This window comes from Capra hircus, chromosome 8 (assembly GCF_001704415.2).
Source record: "Capra hircus breed San Clemente chromosome 8, ASM170441v1, whole genome shotgun sequence".
In the NCBI taxonomy this organism is placed as follows: domain Eukaryota; kingdom Metazoa; phylum Chordata; class Mammalia; order Artiodactyla; family Bovidae; genus Capra; species Capra hircus.
This window is the reverse complement of record NC_030815.1, coordinates 8,698,834-8,723,669: the sequence shown is the minus strand read 5'-3', so window position 1 is coordinate 8,723,669 and position 24,836 is coordinate 8,698,834. Positions and strand designations below refer to the sequence as shown.

General features: G+C 44.1%; 1 protein-coding gene across 4 annotated transcripts in view; it reads left to right on the top strand.

Moving 5' to 3' along the window:
• The window catches only part of MSRA (methionine sulfoxide reductase A), a 379,843-nt gene that overhangs the window by 272,427 nt on the left and 82,580 nt on the right, over window positions 1-24,836 (top strand). For all 4 annotated transcript variants that reach the window (XM_018051850.1, XM_005683538.3, XM_018051851.1 and 1 more), the window contains one exon: window positions 6,664-6,770. In XM_018051850.1, coding sequence (XP_017907339.1) covers window positions 6,664-6,770 — 107 coding nt within the window. The remainder of the gene's footprint in view (window positions 1-6,663; window positions 6,771-24,836) is intronic.

The window sequence follows — 24,836 nt, the reverse complement described above, 5'->3', positions numbered from 1 at the left end:
AATTACTGTCCCAGCCCAGAAATTCCTGTCCCAGAGTGTAGTAGTAGTATGAACTCTAAATTGTCTAAATAAATCCATGAATTACTTTTTATAAAAATCCATCACCATACATGGGCTTGTCTGGTGGCTCAGCAGTAAAGAATCCACCTGCCAATGCAGGAGCCACCAGTTCGACCCTTGGGTCAGGAAGATCCCCCGGAGAAGGAAATGGCAACCCACTCCAGTATTCTTGCCTGGTACATCCCATGGAGAGAGGAACCTGATGGGCTACAGTCCATGGGGTCAGAAGGAGTCGGACACAACTGAATGAATAAACAGCAACAACAACAGTTACCTTTCATACTTGCCCAGAATGACAGCCGTGTGCCTCTTTTCTGCCCAGCCACACAATGTTGTGAAATCTCCAAGATGTTTCTACCCCTTAGGTTGTCATGTCACTACCAGAGGAGCTCTAGACGTGGAGGTAGACTTAAGGGTTTCACTGTGTCAGCCTTCTGCCAGACAGTCTGTGAAAATATCACCAGTGCAAGAGCCCGCTGTAAACCATATCCTGGGAGGGATTCTTCATTATTCTCACTGTTTTCTCAAAGTGAAGTGAAGTGAAGTTGCTCAGTCGTGTCCGACTCTTTGCGACCCCATAGACTGTAGCCTATCAGGCTCCTCCGTCCACGGGATTTTCCAGGCAAGAGTGCTGGAGTGGATTGCCATTTCCTTCCCCAGGGGATCTTCCCGACCCAGGAATCGAATCTGGGTCTCCCGCATTGCAGGCAGACGCTTTACCGTCTGAGCCACCAAGGGAAGCCCAAAGCAGATCTTTATCCATAAGCCACAATTTTCCATGATCCTATGATAATTTAGAGACCTCCAGATACACACACAGGTAATTATTGTCTTCTGTGTACAAGATGTATGTAATCTTACTCAAACTTATTGAAAAATATAAATAATATAACCATCTGCAAGCTCTGTGTTCCTCACATGCTATTTCTCTTAAAAAAAAAAAAAAACTTACATAGATTTAAACAACGACACATGGAGTTGCAAAAGTAAGTAGTCAAGATACCTGGAGTAACAGGCAAATTTGGCCTTGGCAAATTTGGCCAAAATGAAGCAAGGCAAAGGCTAACAGAGTTTTGCCAAGAGGATGCACTGGTCATAGCAAACACCCTCTTCCAGCAACACGAGAGAAGACTCTACGCATGGACATTACCAGATGGTCAACACCAAAAACAGATTGATTATATTCTTTGTAGCCAAAGTTGGAGAAGCTCTATACAGTCAGCAAAAACAAGACTGGGAGCTGACTTTGGCTCAGATCATGAACTCCTTATTGCCAAATTCAGACTTAAATTGAAGAAAGTAGCGAAAACCACTAGCCCATTCAGATATGACCTAAATCAAATCCCTTACGACAAGGGATCAGATCTGATAGACACAGTGCCTGATGCACTATAGACGGAGGTTCGTGACACTGTACAGGAGGCAGGGATCAAGACCATACCCATGAAAAAGAAATGCAAAAAGCAAAATGTCTGTCTGGGGAGGCCTTATCAATAGCTGTGAAAAGAAGAGAAGCAAAAGGCAAAGGAGAAAAGGAAAGATATACCCATTTGAATGCAGAGTTCCAAAGAATACCAAGGAGAGATAAGAAAGCCTTCCTCAGTGATCAGTGCAAAGAAATAGAGGAAAACAATAGAATGGGAAAGAATAGAATGGGAAGAATAGAATCTTCAAGAAAATTAGAGATACCAAGGGAACATTTCATGCAAAAATGGGCACAATAAATAATAGAAATGTTATGGACCTAACAGAAGCAGAGGATATTAAGAAGAGGTAGCAAAAAACACAGAAGAACTATACAAAAAAGATCTTCGTGACCCATATAAACATAATGGTGTGGTCACTCACCTAGAACCAGACATCCTGGAATGCAAAGTCAAGTGAGCCTTAGGAAGCATCACTATGAACAAAACCAGTGGAGGTGATGGAATTCCAGTTGAGCTATTTCAAATCCTAATAGGTGATGCTGTGAAAGTGCTGCACTCAATATGCCAGCAAATCTGGAAAACTCAGCAGTGGCCACAGGACTGGAAAAGGTCAGTTTTCGTTCCAATCCCAAAGAAGGGCAATGCCAAAGACTGTTCAAACTACTGCACAATTGTACTCATCTCACATAGTAGCAAAGTAATGCTCAAAATTCTCCAAGTGAGGTTTCAACAGTATATGAACCGTGAACTTCCAGATGTTCAAGCTGGATTTAGAAAAGGCAGAGGAACCAGAGATCAAATTGCCAACATTTGTTGGATCATAGAAAAAGCAAGAGGATTCCAGAAAAACATCTACTTCTGCTTTATTGATTACGTCAAAGCTTTTGACTGTGTTGGTCACAACAAACTGCGGAGATGGGAATACCAGAACACCTTACCTGCCTTCAGAGAAATCTTATGCAGGTCAAGAAGCAGCAGTTAGAACTGGACATGGAACAATAAACTGGTTCCAAATTGGGGAAGGAGTATTTCAAGGCTGTATGTTGTCACATTGCTTATTTAACTTCTATGCAGAGTACATCATGTGAAATGCTGGGCTGGATGAAGCACAAACTGGAATCAAAATTGCTGGGAGAAATATCAATAACCTCAGATGATTCTGCCACCCTTATGACAGAAAGTGAAGAGGAACTGAAGAGCCTCTTGATAAAAATGAAAGAGGAGAGTGAAAAAGCTGGCTTAAAACTCAACATTCAAAAACTTTTGGACTCAGGGAGAGGGAGAGGGTGGGATGATTTGGGAGAATGGCATTCTAACATGTATACTATCATGTAAGAATTGAATCGCCAGTCTATGTCTGACGCAGGATACAGCATGCTTGGGGCTGGTGCATGGGGATGACCCACAGAGATGTTATGGGGAGGGAGGTGGGAGGGGGGTTCATGTTTGGGAACGCATGTAAGAATTAAAGATTTTAAAATTAAAAAAAAAAAAAAACTACAATCAGATATCACCTCACACTGGTGATCATCAAAAAGTCTGAAAACAATGAATGATGCAGAGGGTGTGAAGAAAAGGGAATGCTTTTGCACTGTTGGTGGGAATGTAAATTGATACAGCCACTATGGAAGACTGTATGGAGATTCCTTAAAAATCTAGGTATAAAACCACCATATGACCCAGCAATCCCACTCCTAGGCATATACCCTGAGGAAATCAGAATTGAAAAAGACACATGTATCCCATTGTTCATTGCAGCACTATTTACGACAGCTAGAACATGGAAGCAACCTAGATGTCCATTGACAGATGAATGGATAAAAAAGTTGTAGTACATGTACACGATGGGATATTACTCAGCCATAAAAAGGAACACATATGAGTCAGCTCTAATGAGGTGGATGAACCTAGAACCTATTATACAGAGTGAAGTGAGTCAGAAAGAGAAAGATAAATATCATATTCTAATGCATATATATGGAATCTAGAAAAATGGTACTGAAGAATTTATTTACACAGCAGCAATAGAGAAACAGACATAGAGAATAGACTTATGGACATGGGGAGAGGGAAAGAGAGAGTGAGGTGTATGGAGAGAGTAACATGGAAACTTACATTACCATATGTAAAATAGACAGCCAATGGGAATTTGCTGTATGTCTCAGGAAACTCAAACAGGGGCTCTGTATCAACCTAGAGGGGTGGATGGGGAGGGAGGTGGGATGGAGGCTCAAAAAGGAGGGGATATATGCATACCTATGGCTGATGCATGTTGCAGTTTGACAGAAAACAACAAAATTCTGTTAAGCAATTATCCTCCAATAAAAATAATTAACTAATTTAAAAAAACACACACACACACACACAAATGAAGATCAAAACAATGGAAACAGTGTCAGACTTTATTTTGGGGGGCTCCAAAATCACTGCAGATGGTGGCTGTAGCCATGAAATTAAAAGACGGTTGCTCCTTGGAAGAAAACCTATGACCAACCTAGACAGCATATTCAAAAGCAGAGACATTACTTTGCTAACAAAAGTCTGTCTAGTCAAAGCTATAGTTTTTCCAGTAGTCATTTATGGATGTGAGAGTTGGACTGTGAAGAAAGCTGAGCACCAAAGAATTGATGTTTTTGAACTGTGGTGTTGGAGAATACCCTTGAGAGTCCCTTAGACTACAAGAAGATCAAACCAGTCAATCCTAAAGAAAATCAGTCCTGAATATTCATTGGAAGGACTGATGCTGAAGCTGAAACTCCAGTACTTTGGCCACCTGATGCAAAGAACTGACTCATTGGAAAAGACCCTGATGCTAGGAAAGATTGAAGGTGGGAAAAGAAGGGGACGACAGAGGAAGAGATGATTGGATGCTATCACTGACTTGATGGACGTGAGTTTGGGCAACCTCCGGGAGTTGGTGATGGACAGAGGCCTGGTGTGCTGCATTCCATGGGGTTGCAAAGAGTCAGACACGACTGAGTGACTGAACTGACTGACTGCCACTTGGAGAACCTGGTTTTCTGCATCTTGTGCTAAATGGAGAGGTATGTGACTTGATTTAAGAATCAGCCATCTGGCAGTGTGTTTTCTTCCCAGGAATACTGCAGAAGGAACAGTGATGATACCATCCTGCCATTATGCAAATGGATGTTAGGACAAAAGGGTGGGATATAGTCTCACTGGAGAAGCCCTACTTGTAAGAGAAGGAGGGAAAGCTGAAGAAGACAGAACATTCTGGAATATATATTTATCCACTCTCTTACACAGTCTCTTAAGTAACATTTACAAGAATACATACATAGCATACACTGTAAATAATACTTAAAATAATATGTGCATTGGTGTGTGCTAAGTTGCTTAAGTTGTGTCTGACTCTGCTACCCTATGGACTATAGCCCGCCAGGCTCCTCTGTCGATGGGATTCTCCAGGCAAGAATACTGGAGTGGGGTGCCATGCCCTCCTCCAGGGGATCTTCCCAACCCAGGGATCAAAGCAGTGTCTGTCTCCTATTAGCTGGTGGATTCTTTACTATTAACACCACCTTGGAAGCTCCTACTAATATGTATCTACAACCATAGTACCACCACTATAATACTTAAATGAATATATAACTTACAAAGAAATGAAATAGATATCCTAATTTGATATTACTTGGTGCTTATTGGAGGCATGGGATGGTTAATTTTTAGTATACAATATTAATATTTCAATGTCATTATTCATATTGGCTTTTTTTTTATTTTATTTTTTATTTTTTAAATTTTAAAATCTTTAATTCTTACATGCGTTCCCAAACATGAACCCCCCTCCCACCTCCCTCCCCACAACATCTCTCTGGGTCATCCCCATGCACCAGCCCCAAGCATGCTGCACCCTGCGTCAGACATGGACTGGCGATTCAATTCTTACATGATAGTATACATGTTAGAATTCCCATTCTCCCAAATCATCCCACCCTCTCCCTCTCCCTCTGAGTCCAAAAGTCACATCTGTGTCTTTTTTCCTGTCTTGCATACAGGGTCGTCATTGCCATCTTCCTAAATTCCATATATATGTGTTAGTATACTGTATTGGTGTTTTTCTTTCTGGCTTACTTCACTCTGTATAATTGGCTCCAGTTTCATCCATCTCATCAGAACTGATTCAAATGAATTCTTTTTAATAATGAGTTCCTGATCCCCCTTGTGACCTTTGTATATGGAGGAGAGGAGGGGGTTCCAGAGGTGAGAGAATGGGATTTCTAGGAAGGGCATGTCAGTCTGCTCCAGTGTTCTTGCCTAGAGAATCCCATGGGCAGAGACAGGGGAGCCTGGGGGGCTTTTCTCCACGGGGTCGCAGAGATGGACAGGACCGAGCAACCCAACAGCAACAGCAGCAGCACCTATGATGGGGGCTCCGAAACTTGGAACTGTTGCTTTAGGAAGGTTGCACCTCTTATGGGGGGAGTTTGCGGGTACTTGTTAAAACTGAAACTGATGCTTTAGTGATGCAGTAAATGTGTGTGAAGCTCTTTTCTCAGCGTGGGGATCTGTCGGGGATCTCTGACAGGCTGGTGGCAGTGTAAGATGGGGACTCCATCATTCAGTTAGAAATTGACCTTGAGCTACTGATAGCTCTACACTTGAGCTGCTGTGACTGTGGAAAGTGCACTGGGCTGACTTGAAAATGCCAGGTTTTCCTTTGACTGGGTGTGTGACCTTAGGCAAACTCTTTAAACCCGTTGAGCATCAGTCACTTTGTCATTTATTAGGCATCTCCTGTGTGTAGGGCACCACGCCAGGCACTTCTCCGCATATTATTCCATTTCCTTATCTGCCAAGCAAGGGATGGTACCACCTGCCACACAGAGTGTCTCATTAGAATCCACAGAACCAGTATGTTATCACAGCGCTTCACAATCGAAAAATGGTTATGCCTTCAATATCTTCATGGAAGAGTGCGTGTTTGTAAAGCATCTACTATGATGCGAGACCTGTGATAAATTTTCCTAAAATGCAGATACGTTATAATTAAAACAGGCAAAGCGAAACAGATATGTTGCCTGCTTGTTCAAGGAGAGTTGTGTCAGGTTGAAACGGAAACGAGCACTCAGCAGGATGTGAGTCCTGAAGGACGTGTGACTCTGGCCTCATGGCCCGGGCCACCCCAGTAACCCTACGCTTTCCACTTCCCCAGGCATGCGCCAAGGCAACGACCACGGCTCTCAGTACCGCTCTGCCATCTACCCGACCTCTGCTGAGCACATGGGGGCAGCCCTGAGGTCCCAGGAGGACTACCAGAAGGTAGGTCCCATCTCCCTGCCAGGCCACCTGTGGAGGAAGAGTCTGGTTCTTGCCACTTGGCCCTGCGCTCCATTTGCATGTTCTGGGAAATTTCTATCAGCCTCGTGGAATAGAGCCCTTCTGCTCTGTAGAAGAACGTGCTCCTATGAATGTCTCCAGAAGTCAGCTCATCCAGATGAACATACAACTTAACATCAAATTTCTCTCTCTCTCCCTCTGAGTCTCTCTCTCTTTCTTCTTCTTTCTGTATTAATCTGCTTGGGCTGCCATGACAAAGCACTACAGATGGGATGCTTAAACAGCAGAAATCTGTGGTCTCGCAGCTCTGTTGAATCACAGGAAGTTTAAAGTCATGGTGTTGGCAGGACTGAATCTGCTCGGGGACGCTCCCCTGGGCTTGTAGCCAGCTGTCTTCTCCCTGTCTTCTCATCATCGGCTCTCTGTGCGCCTGTTTCCGGGTCCAAATTAATACCATTTATGACAACTCCAGTCACGTTAGGTCAACGCCTTAGCTAATGCCCATATTTAACTCCATCACCTCTGTTAATATCTCCAGGGGAGGTCACATGCTGAGGTCCTGGTCGTTGGGATTCCCGCGTATCTTTTTGGGGGACACATAATTATGACTGTTAACTGGGTTGATGTTTGTGAAGCATAGAGCGTAGCAAAGTACTCAACAGATGGTAGCCCATATTACTGTTGGGATTTCAACTTCAGTTTGGTAGGTGAAGCCTTGGTTGCTGATACCATCACTTAAGAAAAGTAATGCATGATGAGAGAGGAGGCTTAGGGCCTGAAGAACAGTAGCGCTTGAGAGATGGCTTAGAGAAGTGCCTAGGGCAGATGAGACACGGTGGCAGGTTCAACAGAGAACCAGCGCCAAGCAAAAACTTAACAGTTCGTTCTGTTTGGTTTAATCTCACTATATTTAATTATAAAGGTTATGTTATTAATACTAAAAGTAACATATAATTAGTGCTATATATTGATTTCCTAATGTAATGATTCAGAATCTCTTAAGAAACTCCAGAAGAATATTAATTTCCCTCCAGACCATCTCAAAATGAGCTGATCTTCTCGCGTTCACCTTGAAGATGTTAAGGTCAAAAGGTTAGTGCCTCCCACACTATGACGAAGAGGCTAACTTACACCTAATAGTCTGGTTTCTACCCAGTATAGTTTCTATCTTTAGCTTTGAGTAGAACCCACATTGATCTTAGATAACTGATAGACATATGAAGTAAAATTTGGATATTAAATGTTACTGATTTCTCCATTACTTTTGTAGATTGGGGGAAGGTTAATCTTGAATAATCTTGTTCAGTGTTAATCAATGAATAACCTTGACAGTTGTTCTAACCTAGTGCTCTTTGAATGTTCTGTACCTAGGCACATGGGAATGAAATACATTCCTACGTATACATATATCCCCTTCATGGATCACAGCCTTGGCTTTTAAAAGTAAGGTCTATTTCAAAAATAAAAATTGAGCTCTTCTGTGCCCCCAGCATCCAGATATCCGTTGTGGTTCATGTAACCACATAGAATTGCTTGATTACCAACTCAGAGAACAAATAATGTCTCGTCTCTTTTATTTTTATACGTAAATAAAAACTGGCTCTGAATTATACTGACAGATGAGTAGAAAGTCTACACTTTCCTCCTGGCACACTGACTAAACTCCAGAGAGTCTTGACTCTAGACCACTGCCGCCATACAACCCTCTGCCCAACAGCAGTGGTCTGCCCTGCAGTGTCTGGCTACTGCAGGGAAGAGAGAGGTGAGGCCAAGGGCATCTGAGCTGGTGCATGAGAGGTGGCTGGTGTGACAGTATGCAAAGGGTCCTTCACCTGCCCCTGCCTGGTCCAAGCCAGGCAGCTGACTGCAGTCCCCAGGATGAGTTGCTGTGATTTAGTGGCTTTTGGGCTCCTCTGTTAGAGCTAACAAGTCTGGTTCTAGCAGGCATCCTAGCACAGTTGTTGAGTTATGTAATGTGCAGAGATATAGAGAGCAGAGCACATCATGAGAAACGCTGGGCTGGAAGAAGAACAAGCTGGAATCAAGATTGCCGGGAGAAATATCAATAACCAGAAGCAGAAGACATTAAGAAGCGGTGGCAAGAATACACAGAAGAACTGCATAAAAAAGAGATTCACGACCCAGATAATCATGATGTTGTGATCACTCACCTAGAGCCAGACATCCTGGAATGTGAAGTCTAGTGGGCCTTAGGAAGCATCACTACAAACAAAGCTAGTGGAGGTGATGGAATTCCAGTTGAGCTGTTTCAAATCCTGAAAAATGATGCTGTGAAAGTGCTGCACTCAATATGCCAGCAAATTTGGAAAACTCAGCAGTGGCCACAGGACTGGAAAAGGTCAGTTTTCATTCCAATGCCAAAGAAAGGCAATGCCAAAGAATGCTCAAACTACTGCACAGTTGCACTCATCTCACACGCTAGTAAAGTAATGCTCAAAATTCTCCAAGCCAGGCTGCAGCAATACGTGAACCATTAACTTCCAGATGTTCAAGCTGGATTTAGAAAAGGCAGAGGAACCAGAGATCAAATTGTCAACATCCACTGGATCATCAAAAAAGCAAGAGAGTTCCATAAAAACATCTATTTCTGCTTTATTGACTATACCAAAGCCTTTGACTGTGTGGATCACAATAAACTGTGGAAAATTCTGAAAGAGATGGGAATACCAGACCACCTGACCTGCCTCTTGAGAAACCTGTATGCAGGTCAGGATGCAACAGTTAGAACTGGACATGGAACAACAAACTGGTTCCAAATAGGAAAAGGAGTACGTCAAGGCTGTATATTTTCACCCTGCTTATTTAACTTATATGCAGAGTACATCATGAGAAATGCTTGGCTGCAAGAAGCACAAGCTGGAATCAAGATTGCCAGGAGAAATCTCAATAACCTCAGATATGCAGATGACACCACTCTTATGGCAGAAAGTGAAGAGGAACTAAAAAGCCTCTTGATGAAAGTGAAAGAGGAGAGTGAAAAAGTTGGCTTAAAGCTCAACATTCAGAAAACGAAGATCATGGCATCTGGTCCCATCACTTCATGGGAAATAGATGGGGAAACAGTGGAAACAGTGTGAGACTTTATTTTTTTGGGCTCCAGAATCACTGCAGATGGTGACTTCAGTCATGAAATTAAAAGATGCTTACTCCTTGGAAGGAAAGTTATGACCAACCTAGACAGCATATTCAAAAGCAGAGACATTACTTTGCCAACAAAGGTCTGTCTAGTCAAGGCTATGGTTTTTCCTGTGGTCATGTATGGATGTGAGAGTTGGACTATAAAGAAAGCTGAGTGCAGAAGAATTGATGCTTTTGAACTGTGGTGTTGGAGAAGACTCTTGAGAGTCCCTTGGACTGCAAGAAGATCCAGTCAGTCCATCCTAAAGGAGATCAGTCCTGGGTGTTCATTGGAAGGACTAATGTTGAAGCTGAAACTCCAATGCTTTGGCTACCTCATGCGAAGAGCTGACTCATTGGAAAAGACCCTGATGCTGGGAGGGATTGGGGGCAGGAGGAGAAGGGGACAACAGAGGATGAGATGGCTGGATGGCATCACCAACTCGATGGACGTGAGTTTGAGTGAACTCTGGGAGTTGGTGATGGACAGGGAGGCCTGGCGTGCTTCGATTCATGGGGTCGCAAAGAGTTGGACACAACTGAGCGACTGAAATGAACTGATGGTTGATATATCTATGTGTATATGATATTGATAATAGAACAGCAACCATAGTACGGACTACTTACTACATGATAATTACTGTTTTAAGCATTTTATATAAAGGGAACCATTTCTATATCTCTGACTCTATCTATAAACATACATAGATATAATGGATGTATATATAATGGATCTAATGGACATGTTTAGATATAGGTATGAAGATATCTCTCTGTATCTTTATATAAAATTATATGCACCCATGACTCTTGTTTCTAATTTTGAAGCTTATATCATTTTCCCACTGTCCATTTAATTGGTATAATTGATTAATACACACAGAAAAAGGAAAAAGAAAAATCAGTAATCACGGTACAGTGAGAGGCGGGTGTAATTAGCTTTTACACCGTAAAGAGGTTGATCTGTGCTTTTATGTTTACCTTAAAGAATAATGTGGTCTTTACTAGGTCCACTAAGTAGGGAGAGAGACTTAGATATCACGAGTTGTAGGGGTCTTTAATCTGGGAGAGTTATTCTTAACAATACTGGATGAGGGTCTAGGACCCCGTAATCTATCTCATCACAAACTTTTGGGTTTGCTTCTGAGAGTGGGGAGGTTCTGAAGATGGATTTCCATCATTTTACTGTTTCCTCCTGTAAGAGTTGGCATTTCTGGCGGCCCTGTCACCACATCGGGGGGGGGGTCATCTTATTTGAACCCTGGTGGGACCCCTCTGCACTAATTATAACATTGTTGACTCAGGTTACTAATTTAATAGTCTTCACTAGTTTGCCCCCAGTGACCCCCTAATAACCAGCTTCTTCAGCAACTTCTTTATGCCATTCAAGTTGAGAGTGACAGTACTGCTTACCACCAAGCAGCCGTGTGAACATAAAACTCGCTGATTTTATCACAGGGACCAATTGTTGAGCTAATTAGATGTGCAGTGCTGCTGATGAGCCAGAAACTGATTTTTTCCATCTAAGCCATGGTTTTCTGCAGAGTTGGCTGGGTTGTAGACACCAGGCTCACCAACAGTCCTTGAAAAGGAAGAAAGGCTGAAGACATTTGCAAATTTCCATTCCGATTAGGGCAGGCTGGAGAATCTCACAGAAGAGGACTCGAGTGAAACCTCAATTTCACCTTGAGTTCCTTGACCTTGAACGGGCAGGTTTCTGTTTACCGAATTTGACAGCTGCTTCACATCTTTGGTGAGCTGCAGCCTTAGCATAAAATGTGGGATCTCCTTGCCTTTGGACAGTCTTCATGGTGGTGGTGGTGTAGTCAGTAAGTTGTATCAGACTTTTGCGATCCCATGGACTGTAGCCCTCCAGGCTCCTCTGTCCATGGGATTTCCCAGGCAAGAGTACTGGAGTGGGTTGTCATTCCCTTCTCCAGGGGATCTTCCCTACCCAGAGATCAAACCCAGGTATTCTACTTTGCAGGTGAATTCTTTACCACCAAGCCACCAGGGAAGCCAAAGACTTCACAGTCTTTCATTAATAGCATTTTCGTATTTTTTTCACCAGAGTTTCATAGTGGAATCATCTGCTTATGGTATTCATTGGAGGAAATAATTGGATGTATTCTTGTTTTTGGATCACCAGATGTAGACAGTTTCCCTCTCAAGTGAGCCCGTGATGTTTTCTAATATTCTAAACTGAATCATAGCTTCTGGCAGGGAGGGGGGTTGTTCACATGTGATTTTTATGTCCTGAAAATCCAACTCTTCCTCATTTAGGAACTGGATCTTTTGATCAGTAATAGATTATGTTCCCTGAAATTTGCTGAAGAATTAATAAATCAAAAGACTGTTCTGGCCACATGACCTACTTCCTTCCCAATGCCTCAGAGCTTCATGAACAGTAAGCACAAGCTTTCCTCTGGATGACCTTTTTGGGTGAATGTTAAATTACCCGCCATGTGTCAAATATGAAACAGGGCCTTAATGTCCCTGTCTCCCAGCATGTTTATCCACCTACCCTCCTATCCATCCATCCATTCATATCTTCAGCATATCTATAGTCTCTAAGTATTTATCATGTTTTATCTGTAATTTCAATTATCCAGCAATCTGTTACTGTGCTGTATACGGTGTCATTTTAAAGCAAAGTACCAAAAACGAAAGGTAAAAAGCAACAAGTATTTTTCGGCATTGCTTCAGCTTCCCTGATAGCTCAGTTGGTAAAGAATCTGCCTGCAATGCAGGAGACCCCAGACCAGTTCCTGGGATGGGAAGATCCACTGGAGAAGGGATAGGCTGCTGCTGCCACTGCTGCTAAGTCGCTTCAGTCGTGTCCGACTGTGTGCGACCCCATAGACGGCAGCCCACCAGGCTCCCCCGTCCCTGGGATTCTCCAGGCAAGAACACTGTAGTGGGTTGCCATTTCCTTCTCCAATGCATGAAAGTGAAAAGTGAAAGTGAAGTTGCTCAGTCATGTCTCACTCTTTGTGACCCCATGGACTGCAGCCTACCAGGCTCCTCTGTCCATGGGATTCTCCAGGCAAGAGTACTGGAGTGGGGTGCCATTGCCTTCTCCAAAGGGATAGGCTACCCATTGAATATTCTTGGGCTTCCTTTGTGGCTTAGCTGGTAAAGAATCTGCCTTCAACGTGAGAGACTGAAGTTTGATCTCTGGGTTGGGAAGATCCTCTGGAGAAGGGAAAGGCTACCCACTCCAGTATTCTGGCTTGGAGAATTCCATGGACTGTATAGTCAGTGGAGTCACAGAGTCAGACATGACTGAGTGTCTTTCACTTTCACTATTTAATTTGATCAGTGGCTGCCAACATTCCTTGGCATGTGGCCACATCCTCCCAGTCTCTGAGTAGGTGGCCAAGTGACCTTCTCTATTTCTGTGTGTCCAATCTCCCCCTCCTTCTCTCTTAAAGGACACATGTGATCACATGTAGGGCCCACTGGATAAGCCAGGATAATCTCCCCATCACAAGATCCTTAATTTAATCACAGCTGGGAAGACTTTGCCATATAAAGTAACATTTACAAGTTCTGGGGATTAGGGCGTGGACGTTTGGCCAGCAGCAGTATTGAGCCTCCTACACTGTGGCTCAGATCATGAACTCCTTATTAGCAACTTCAGACTCAAACTGAAGAAAGTAGGGAAAACTGCTAGACCATTCAGGTATGACCTCAATCAAATCCCTTATGATTATACAGTGGAAGTGAGAAATAGATTTAAGGGCCTAGATCTGATAGAGAGAGTGCCTGATGAACTATGGAATGAGGTTCGTGACATTGTACAGGAGACAGGGATCAAGACCATCCCCATGGAAAAGAAATGCAAAAAAGCAAAATGGCTGTCTGGGGAGGCCTTACAAATAGCTGTGAAAAGAAGAGAGGCGAAAAGCAAAGGAGGAAAGGAAAGATATAAGCATCTGAATGCAGAGTTCCAAAGAACAGCAAGAAGAGATAAGAAAGCCTTCTTCAGTGATCAATGCAAAGAAATAGAGGAAAAGAACAGAATGGGAAAGACTAGAGATCTCTTCAAGAAAATTAGAGATACCAAGGCAACATTTCATGCAAAGATGGGCTCGATAAAGGACAGAATGGTATGGACCTAACAGAAGCAGAAGATATTAAGAAGAGGTGGCAAGAATACACAGAAGAACTATACAAAAAAGATCTTCACGACCAAGATAATCATGATGATGTGATCACTAATCTAGAGCCAGACATCTTGGAATGTGAAGTCAAGTGGGCCTTAGGAAGCATCACTACGAACAAAGCTAGTGGAGGTGATGGAATTCCAGTTGAGCTATTTCAAATCCTGAAAGATGATGCTGTGAAAGTGCTGAACTCAATATGCCAGCAAATTTGGAAAACTCAGCAGTGGCCACAGGACTGGAAAAGGTCAGTTTTCATTCCAATCCCAAAGAAAGGCAATGCCAAAGAATGCTCAAACTACTGCACAATTGCACTCATCTCACATGCTAGTAAAGTAATGCTCAAAATTCTCCAAGCCAGGCTTCAGCAATATGTGAACCATGAACTCCCTGATGTTCAAGCTGGTTTTAGAAAAGGCAGAGGAACCAGAGATCAAATTGCCAACATCCACTGGATCATCGAAAAAGCAAGAGAGTTCCATAAAAACATCTATTTCTGCTTTATTGACTATGCCAAAGCCTTTGACTGTGTGGATCACAATAAACTGTGGAAAATTCTGAAAGAGATGGGAATACCAGACCACCTGACCTGCCTCTTGAGAAACCTGTATGCAGGTCAGGATGCAACAGTTAGAACTGGACATGGAACAACAAACTGGTTCCAAATAGGAAAAGGAGTACGTCAAGGCTGTATATTGTCACCCTGCTTATTTAACTTCTGTGCAGAGTACATCATGATAAACGCTCGACTGGAAGAAACACAAGCTGGAATCGAGATTGCCGGGAGAAATCTCAATAACCTCAGATATGCAGATGACACCACCCTTATGGCAGAAAGTGAAGAGGCGCTAAAATGTCTCTTGATAAAAGTGAAAGTGGAGAGCGAAAAAGTTGGCTTAAAGCTCAACATTCAGAAAACGAAGATCATGGCATCTGGTCCCATCACTTCATGGGAAATAGATGGGGAAACAGGGGAAACAGTGTCAGACTTTATTTTGGGGGGCTCCAAAATCACTGCAGATGGTGACTGCAGCCATGAAATTAAAAGACGCTTACTCCTTGGAAGAAAAGTTATGACCAACCTAGAGAGCATATTCAAAAGCAGAGACATTACTTTGCCGACTAAGGTCCGTCTAGTCAAGGCTATGGTTTTTCCTGTGGTCATGTATGGATGTGAGAGTTGGACTGTGAAGAAGGCTGAGCGCCGAAGAGTTGATGCTTTTGAACTGTGATGTTGGAGAAGACTCTTGAGAGTCCCTTGGACTGCAAGGAGATCCAACCAGTCCATTCTGAAGGAGATCAGCCCTGGGATTTCTTTAGAAGGAATGATGCTAAAGCTGAAGGTCCAGTACTTTGGCCACCTCATGCGAAGAGTTGACTCATTGGAAAAGACTCTGATGATGGGAGGGATTGGGGGCAGGAGGAGACAGAGGATGAGATGGCTGGATGGCATCACGGACTAGATGGACGTGAGTCTGAGTGAACTCCGGGAGTTGGTGATGGACAGGGAGGCCTGGTGTGCTGCGATTCATGGGGTCGCAGAGTTGGACACGACTGAGCGGCTGAGCTGTACAGTCCTTAGGCCTGGATTCCATCCTGCAGTTGTCACATGCCACGACTTGTGTGACAGAGGTGGCCTTTGGAGGCTAAAACTGGGAGTTCTCTTTTCCTGGGCTGCTCACCCAGTGGGCACACATCTGGCTTCTTCTGAGCCCCAGGGCCACACACAGAACACACTTGGTACCCCAGAGAGGATGGGGCTTGCTCTCCTCTCTCTAGGGGACCTTGTCTAGTTTTGAACAGAGATACAAATTTGCATCAGCTTATTCTCTTTCAAACATCTCTACCTTCAAAAAAGATCCAGCTTCATCCCCATCCTGCTTACCAAAATAAAGTAGCATACTAAAAATAACAGGGAAAAAATCCTGAGAGCTAGATTTGGAGGAGAAAATTGTGTGTGTGTGCGTGTGCGTGCGCGTGTGTCTGTATAATCAAAATAATGTTTGAATGGTTGGAGAGGATGTGCTAGTGCCGTCTTAGTCACTTACTACCTGTGGATCCCTGACTTCTATTTCTTGTCTTTATTTTCAAATTATCTGAGTGTGGACAGCATAATTTCCTCATAGATTTGTTATAAGAATTAAATAATATTTTCTATATATGTAAAAATGCATTAAAAATTCTATATATGTAAAAATATCTGTTATGGACATATATATATGTATGTATGTATATACACACACACACATGCACATACTATAATATAGCTAGCATGTTATACCCACCCAATATTCATTCAATGAAGCTAAGCCTCTTGAGACTTCCAGTCAAGAAAATAGTTCCAATTATGCCAACTCAATTGAGTGAAATTAAATATACTCAATAAATATCCAGTTATGCTATAATCATCATAATATAACTGGACCTGATAATTCCCTACCAGAAGGTACAGATCCTTTGTGTTTCCTTATAAGCATCGATAGCCTGAAAATTTGAAAATGTCTTTCCTTCTGTACCTTCCCCCACCTTCCCCAGTAAATTAATACATTAATTACCTTATCAGTTATTAATTATGTACTGATTAGTTGCCAGACTCAGATTACAGCTGTTTCAAACACAGCTATCGGAAGAAGGATCTCGTGAAGTTTCTTGCAATAACCTGTGCTGTGCAACAGCACAGAAGCCCATGTGTCACAAATGCTCTTACCTGGAGACCATTCCCTGGGAACTGCCCTGACTTTAAGTGGGCTGTTTGGGGGCTCCTGGTTCATCCTTGTTTTCCCCAAGACCTGGTTCTGTTCTTCCAATCTAGCAGATTGTCAGCAAATATTTGTTGATCTGAACCAAAAAGATGTAGCAGAATAAGGAGCCATCTTTACTCCTTGTTACAGACTGAACAGTTGAGTCCTCCAAAAATTTGTATATTGAAGCCCTAACTCTCAATGTCATAGTATTAGGAGCTGGGGTCTTTGGGTGATTAGAGCTAGATGAGGTCATGAGGGTGGGGCCCTCATGATGGGATTAGTGTCCTTGTAAAAAGACATGCCAGAGAGCACCCTCTCTTTCTCTCTCCCCTGAAGCATGCAGAGAAGAGGTTACATGAGCACACAGTAAGATAGTAGTCATCTCTAAGTGATGAAATAATATTCACAATGAAACCTATCCTGCTGGCACCTCTCTGCCTCCAGAACTGGGAGAAATAATTGTCTTTTTTTAAAGCCACCCAGTCTGCAGTACGTTTTTGTGGCAGCCAGAGCTTACTGAGATGCCAGGAAAGGGTGGGGAGAACCTCGGCAGTGGGTGAGGGCACCTGGCTGGGGTCCTGCTCTGCCCTTCTTGACTCTGACCTTGGATGAGCCCTTACAGCTCTACTTCCTTGTGTTTAAAGTGGGAAGATAAGAACAGCAAAAGTTTTTATAAATCATAAGTTTCTTGTGCTTTGTCCCACCTCATATGAGTGGTAACCCTCACCCCACCACAGGGAGGTAGTTCAGGACCTGCCCTCCTACCTGCCTTAGAAAGACACCAAAGCTCAAAGGGCTGCATTCACATTTCCAAGATGACCCAGGGAATACATACAGACAGTGAAAGCCATCTGACTCTGAATTCCATATGCTTTCCTCACACACGGTACTGGGTAATCTGTCAAGCATTTTACAAATATCACGGTTTAATGGGGTGACTCCAGAGACAAGGCTATTGGCAATGACTTCATCCTGCTTTTCCAGGGCCCTCAGATTTCAAACCATTGCAGAAATTTAGGATCAGAGGACCTTCCCTTCTGTCACGAACAGAGAAAATGGCAGGCTGATTCCTGTTTCTTTGTTCACAAAGAAATGGATAGGTTGCACTCTAGATACAGCCCTTCTCGATCCCTTGCATTCTCTGTGCTCCGATTTGAAAACCAGCAACAACACTAAAAAGACTCTGCTTTCACCAACACCAAAAATCATTTATGAATATTTGCATCTAAGCACCCTGAGTAGACATAGGTAAATGTCAGTTGATATTTTATGGTTTTGGGGATTAGGCAGCTCTTCCTTTTTTTTTTTTTTTTTAAACTTGTGCTATTGTTTAAAGCATGCATGGAGTTATGATTTTTAAATGTCCATGGAAAAGCCCTGAATAATTCATTCGCTTACCTTAGTCAAAGAGAAAAATTCTCTTTGTCTGCCCAGCAATAAAGATGAAATTCCTCTTACACCCCTCTTGTAGCTTTGTGGTTATCATCACAGGTATTATTATGAACCCTAAACAAGAACGTGTGAAATGAATGTTTTTAAAATGCCCATTTCTGGGAAGCAGGCGTCTGTATCTGTGTGTGTGCAGCCATATAGACAGATAAATCTTTGGCCTTAATGGTTTAGTTGCACCGGGTGATTATTTTCATTTCCACTTATTACTGTGTGTGTTAGACTCCTCGTGTATGAGTACGAATTGCTCTTTCTTGACTGTATTTAGAAATATCCGCATTACCCCTGGGTATTTGTTCATTAATAGGGGGTGGGGAGAGAAAAAGCTTGTAATAATGGGCTTTACATATTATTAAACTGTGTGCTTACACATTAGGGTCCAAGTGAAAAAAAATCTGGTTTGTGTTACTGCCCTCTGGTGGTTGCAGTGTGTTGCTGCAGTGGCAGGGAAGTAAGCGCGTCCCTGGGGTGGAGCTCTGCTCTGCCTGCGGTGGCTGAGAGCCATGCAGACCCCAGGGCTTCGCTGGGCCATCAGTCTTTGATTCACATTTACTGCTTTTCATCCAGGTGCACAGCAAGCACCCTAGGATTCTGCTCAGTGGCCAGAATAATTATCAAAAAGCCCGTATCCACACAAAATAACTCTGACGTAGGGTGACATTCGAGTGAATTCAGATTCTCCGTGGACCACATTCTTCCTCATCTTTCCAGATCAGCTTGGGAAGAGGCAGTGGCTCCCCTTATGCGACATATGTACCCCCTGTAGTATCCAAGGTGACTTTGGATATCTCCAGATGAGCGTTTTCAATGTTAACAGTTATGTGTTAATATTTTACCATGTCTTAGGCACAAATGTAGGGAGTGTTGGACGTAGGTGCCAACCAGGAGATGGTGCCCATGCACAGCGGCTCTCTCTGCAGCGATGCAGCACTGGGTTGGTGAGCTGTTGGTTGATGGGGCAAGGCCCACATGGAGGTGGGGGGATGACTGGGAGCAGCAGCATCTTGGCTTCTTGCTTGTGGTGTGACCTTGGAGTGTTCACCTCGATAAGCCTGGGTGTCCTGATTTGTTGAATAGGATCATAATGGCTCCTTCTTAGGGTGCTGCAGCTTTTTTAAGGAGCGGTGCACATGTCGGGCGTCTGTCTCCCCACACTTCTCTGAGCCTGCTTTCCTCCCTGATTGAATCCTGCTGTGCTTGCCACGCTCATTCTGTTCTTCATCAGGCCCGCTGTAAGTTTCCATGTTCTTCTCCCTCTTGAGTACAGGTGGGCTCTCTCCTGTGGAGTGCACTCCATGTGGCACCCTGCACAGAGCAGGCTCTTTTCTCCTGCTTGTGGCAGGAGTTAAGTACAGGAGCAAAATAATTCTAAGTGACATTTGCCTGTCCTTTGACACAGTCAGTGCCTTGCATCTATCAGATGAGGACAGGACCTATCCGTTGTCCCTCCTGTCTCCCTGATTCATGTGGTCTGATAGGGTTAGGTTCCTACCCATTGGGTGCAGGCAGGGAGGAGAAAAGGTCTGCAGTGCCTAGGGCCCGCCTGAGCTAGTATCTCTCTTATCCCACCAACTGATATACATATAGATTTATGGTCTGCGCCTGCGTGCACGCGCTCTACTTGTTAATTTCAGCGGAAGAGAAAGGAAAGGCAATGGGAACATTTTAAATAACAGTATTTTGCCCTAGGATAGGATCTATTCTAGAAATAACCGAGGAGCCTTTGTTGCTCATGCAGGTAGATTATAAGCGTTGCCCTGGCTTAATCTGTGTAAAAAAGACACTCCCGTCTCCTTAGGAGTGGTCTGATGGGAGAAACTACCCCAGGGTGGGGATTCGGGGGGCAGGGGGAGGGAAGGAGGAGCGCTGATAGTTCAGGGATAAACGGAGTGAAGCAGGGTTGTTGTCTGCCTTTGAAATCCTTGTGGATTTTGTCTCAGCTCTGTGTGATTCGAAGTTTCTCCGCTTGCCCTCCATGGAGCTTCCCACTGTCTTCCTAAATGGCTGCAGAACGCCCGCTTACATGTCTGCCATGGAGACGATGTTCATTTAAGGCTTCGAGAAGTCAGAGCTTTCATGTTGGCCGTGAAAGCCAGAGAGCCGCAAGCACCTCAGTGGCGGAGATGAAAGGACATGTGTGTGCGCGTGTGTGTTTGGAACTTAAAGGACAGGGAGAAAAAGAAAATAGATGTTACCGCTTTGCACTTACTTCAAAATATGCCTGACTCCCTCTGGTGGGACCGTTTAACTCCAAATGCGTCCCCCCCCGCCAATCCCCCACCGCTCCCACCACACGCGCCCCGCCCCCACCACATTCATCTTGGCTCATGTGACATCTGTTCTGGGCACTGCGGAGCAAGTCTTCTCGTTGCCATGGCAGCCAGTGGAGAGAGCCCGCCCATTGGCTGCTCGCGGAGAGGAGGAAAAAAGGCCCACAGTGTCAGAGGTCGTGTGCCTAGCGCGCTCTGCCGCTGTTTTCAGTCAGCTGCTGGCGGGGCCCCGTCAGCGGAGCGCGCGGCAGCGGGCAGAGGCCCACAGGGACCACCCGCCGCAGCTGTGGACACCGCCGGGCGGAGTGGGGGCCCCCGAGGTCAATGTCATTAGTTTCTCCCTCAAGTGCGAAGTGCGTGAAGGACAAAAGCGGAGCCTGTGGAGAAGAGTGGGCTGCCTTTTCCTTCACCTTGAACTACTCCGAGCTCTCTTTTCTTCTGTAGTGTTTGGATTGAAATTCCTAGGATGACCCTTCCTACTCCCAGCCTTCCCCGTAGTGAGAGAGGCCCTGGGCCCCAGTTAAGCTGTCGAAATCAAAGCCCGTCTCAGATTCCATTTACCTTGACCATTACCCTGTCACTCTAACACCAAAGGAGGACAGCGTTCCATTTCAAAATCTACACCCCAAACCTGACTGTTTTTAAAATCGTTTTCCCCTTGTTGGAGTTGCCTCTGAATTTCACGATGTGATTGGAATCATAGCTGCAGGGTCTCGTAGTCATGGCGTCAGAGCTATAGGTCACTCACGGTCTTACCTCCTGGCCAAGTGAATCTCTGTCCCCAGGGCCTGATCGCGCACATGGACACGTAGAGGGAGGAGCAGCCTTGAAATCCTCATTGCTGAACCCCAGCTGCCTCTCTTGGGCTCCCTTCTCCAGGTGGGTTTTAGGTCCCCACTTATGAGTGATGGGGTGTCCTGGCACCAGCCACACCCGGGGCCTTCAGTCTCCAGAGCGTGGCACCAGTTGGGATTTGGCTGGGTGGCCCCTTGGGCAAACACTGACAGCGCCAGTTCAGCATAATTGGGGCTGGAGAAGGAAGGTTCACGAACATTCCCTCATCTGTTCCTCCCATGTGTGGTTCCGGCTTCACAGGAGACTGAAGCTGGTAGCCTCCCAGGTCACACACTTGTGGATGGGTGAGCTTGCAATGCACGCTGCAGTTCTTTGCTTCCAAACTCTGTTCGCGTCTGTCACTCAAGCCGCAGTGGGCCCCTGGATGTCTAAGGCCCCCACAGATTTATGGGGAAGGCAGCTTGCGCTGAAGCCCATTCCTCCCAGCTCTACTCTTGCTTTGTCATGCCTGTTTCACACTTGATGAGAAGGTATCGTTGGTGTCTAATTTGTCGAGATCAGGGACTAATGGCTTGAGGAATTTTTCTTGCTCCTTATGGCAGCTGCTTGTGGTTATAACCTGACTGAAAGCACTGTGTATATGTGCTTTCACTGGGCAGAAAGCTCCCGGCTGATGACAAGGAGGGGACTTGTGTCAGAACCAGTGAGACCAAGATGAAAATTACCATCCCCTCTGCTTCATCCTCTAAGACTTATTTTGGCCCCTTATTTATTTTCATATAGTTTGGGCTATATCAGAATAGAAATGTGGGGGAATTCCCTGGTGGTCCAGGGGTTAGGACTCAGCACTTCCACTGCAGGGAGCAGGCATTCGAGTCCTGCTCAGAGAACTAAGATCCTGCAAGCAGCACGGAGTTGCCAAAAAAGAAATGTACCACGAGAGAATGTTGGAGAAGGTCTGTGTTATTAATGTCTGCCTCTCTGCCGTCTTTGCTCATTCCTTTGGCCTGAATCTATACGTTTGAGGGTATACTCCTAAGTCTTTGAAAGAACTATGGAACAGAAAAAGAAGTCATGTCACTTACCTGCCTTTGTATGATTATAAGAGAGTGATTGCTTCTGCAGTTTTGCAAAACCAGGACCAAAACAGTTGCCAGTGATTCAGGTACTAGTCTTTGTATCCACGTGCTGATCAGAGTCAGGAAAGTTGACAAACAGCGGGATGGGTTGGCAGCGAGGCAGGCAGTCCCCGCAAGCTTGCTATCAAATCCAGTATCCTGAGTCACTAGAGGTTATTAAACCTACCAGCAAAACTGAGCTTGTTCCTCCCCTCCCTCTTACACTGAGAACAGTACCCACTTAGGGAAAATTAAGCAAAATTGAGAGCCTTTGCATTTCTAGAAATAGGACCTTAACAAGCATTCAGAAGAATGTGCTTCAGTGGCAAGAATGCTAGAATATTTCACAGTGCAACTCATATGATGCTTTTTATCAAAACTCGAGTGGTGAAGTTACCATGAGTCATATTTTGCCCACAAAGATAGGATCAAGTCTACAGAGTAAAGATATAAGAAAGTAGGTTTTCACTTACAAAACCTACAAACAACTGTTCATCTAATTACGCTTTCCACTCACCCCAGCATTCACTGCTAATGCCCTTTTTATCATCCTTGATCAGTCTTTATGAGGCCATAAGAAAAAAATGTAGTGAGAAACAGGTTAACAGTGAGTTTTCCAGAAAGAAAATTAAACAAGCAAAAGCCAGAGAAGTTCCTGGTGTCCATTTAAACACGTGGAAGAGAAGTCAGTCAACGCCCTGAACTGGTAAGAAATCCTCCACCGCCTGCCATCGTGATTCCCTGGAGACGCAGGGCTAAGACCACTAACCGTCACTCCTACTGCCCACTCCACATTGAAAACACAACCAGGTTTCTTTCCTCCTCCGCCCCATTTTCTTCTCTGTAAGTTTAGACTCATCTATCTGGAGACATTTCTCTAAGATATTTAGTGCAACGTTATTAGCGTGATGTGGATTAATGGTTGTATAAAATGACCTGTAGGACTTCCCAGGTGGCTCAGTGGTAAAGAATCTGCCTGCCAATGCAGGAGACACAATAGATGGCGGTCTGACCCCTGGGTCAGGAAGATCCCCTAGAGGAGGAAATGGCAACCCACTCCAGTATTCGGTCCTGGGAAATCCCATGGACAGAGGAGCCTGGTGGGCTGCAGTCCATGGGGGTCACAAAGAGTTGGCCACGACTGATCATAGCACAGCAGCAAAATGACCCTTAATGTTCTCACTAATTCTCAGATTGTATAACATAATGACTTAAATTGAAGAAAATGGGGAAAACCAATTGACCATTCAGGTATGACCTAAATCAAATCCCTTATAATTATACAGAGGAAGTGAGAAACAGATTTAAGGGACTAGATCTGATAGACAGAGTGCCTGATGAACTATGGATGGAGGTTTGTGATATTGTACAGGAGACAGGGATCAAGACCATACCCAAGAAAAAGAAATGCAAAAAAGCAAAATGGCTGTCTGAGGAGGCCTTATAAATAGCTGTGAAAAAAAGAGAAGCGAAAAGCAAAGGAGGAAAGGAAAGATATTCCCATTTGAATACAGAGTTCCAAAGAATACCAAGGAGAGACAAGAAAGCCTTCCTCAGTGATCAGTGCAAAGAAATAGAGGAAAACAATAGAATGGGGAAAACTAGAGATCTCTTCAACAAAAATTAGAGATACCAAGGGAACATTTCATGCAAAGATGGGGTCAATAAAGGACAAAAATGGTATGGACCTAACAGAAGCAGAAGATATTAAGAGGTGGCAAGAATACACAGAAGAACTATACAAAAAAGATCTTCACAGCCCAGATAATTATGATGGTGTGATCACTCATCTAGAGCCAGACATCCTGGAATGTGAAGTCAAGTGGGCCTTAGAAAGCATCACTATCAACAAAGCTAGTGGAGGTGATGGAATTCCAGTTGAGCTATTTCAAATCCTGAAAGATGATGCTGTGAAAGTGCTGCACTCAATATGCCAGCAAATTTGGAAAACTCAGCAGTGGCCACAGGACTGGAAAAGGTCAGTTTTCATTCCAATGCCAAAGAAAGGCAATGCCAAAGAATACTCAAACTACTGCACAGTTGCACTCATCTCACACACTAATAAAGTAATGCTCAAAATTCTCCAAGCCAGGCTGCAGCAATACGTGATCCATGAACTTCCAGATGTTCAAGCTGGTTTTAGAAAAGGCAGAGGAACCAGAGAATAAATTGCCAACATCCCCTGGATCATGGAAAAAGCAAGAGAGTTCCAGAAAAACATCTATTTCTGTGTTACTGACTATGCCAAAGCCTTTGACTGTGTGGATCACAATCAACTGTGGAAAATTCTGAAAGAGATGGGAATACCACACCACCTAACTTGCCTCTTGAGAAACCTGTATGCAGGTCAGGAAGCAACAGTTAGAAC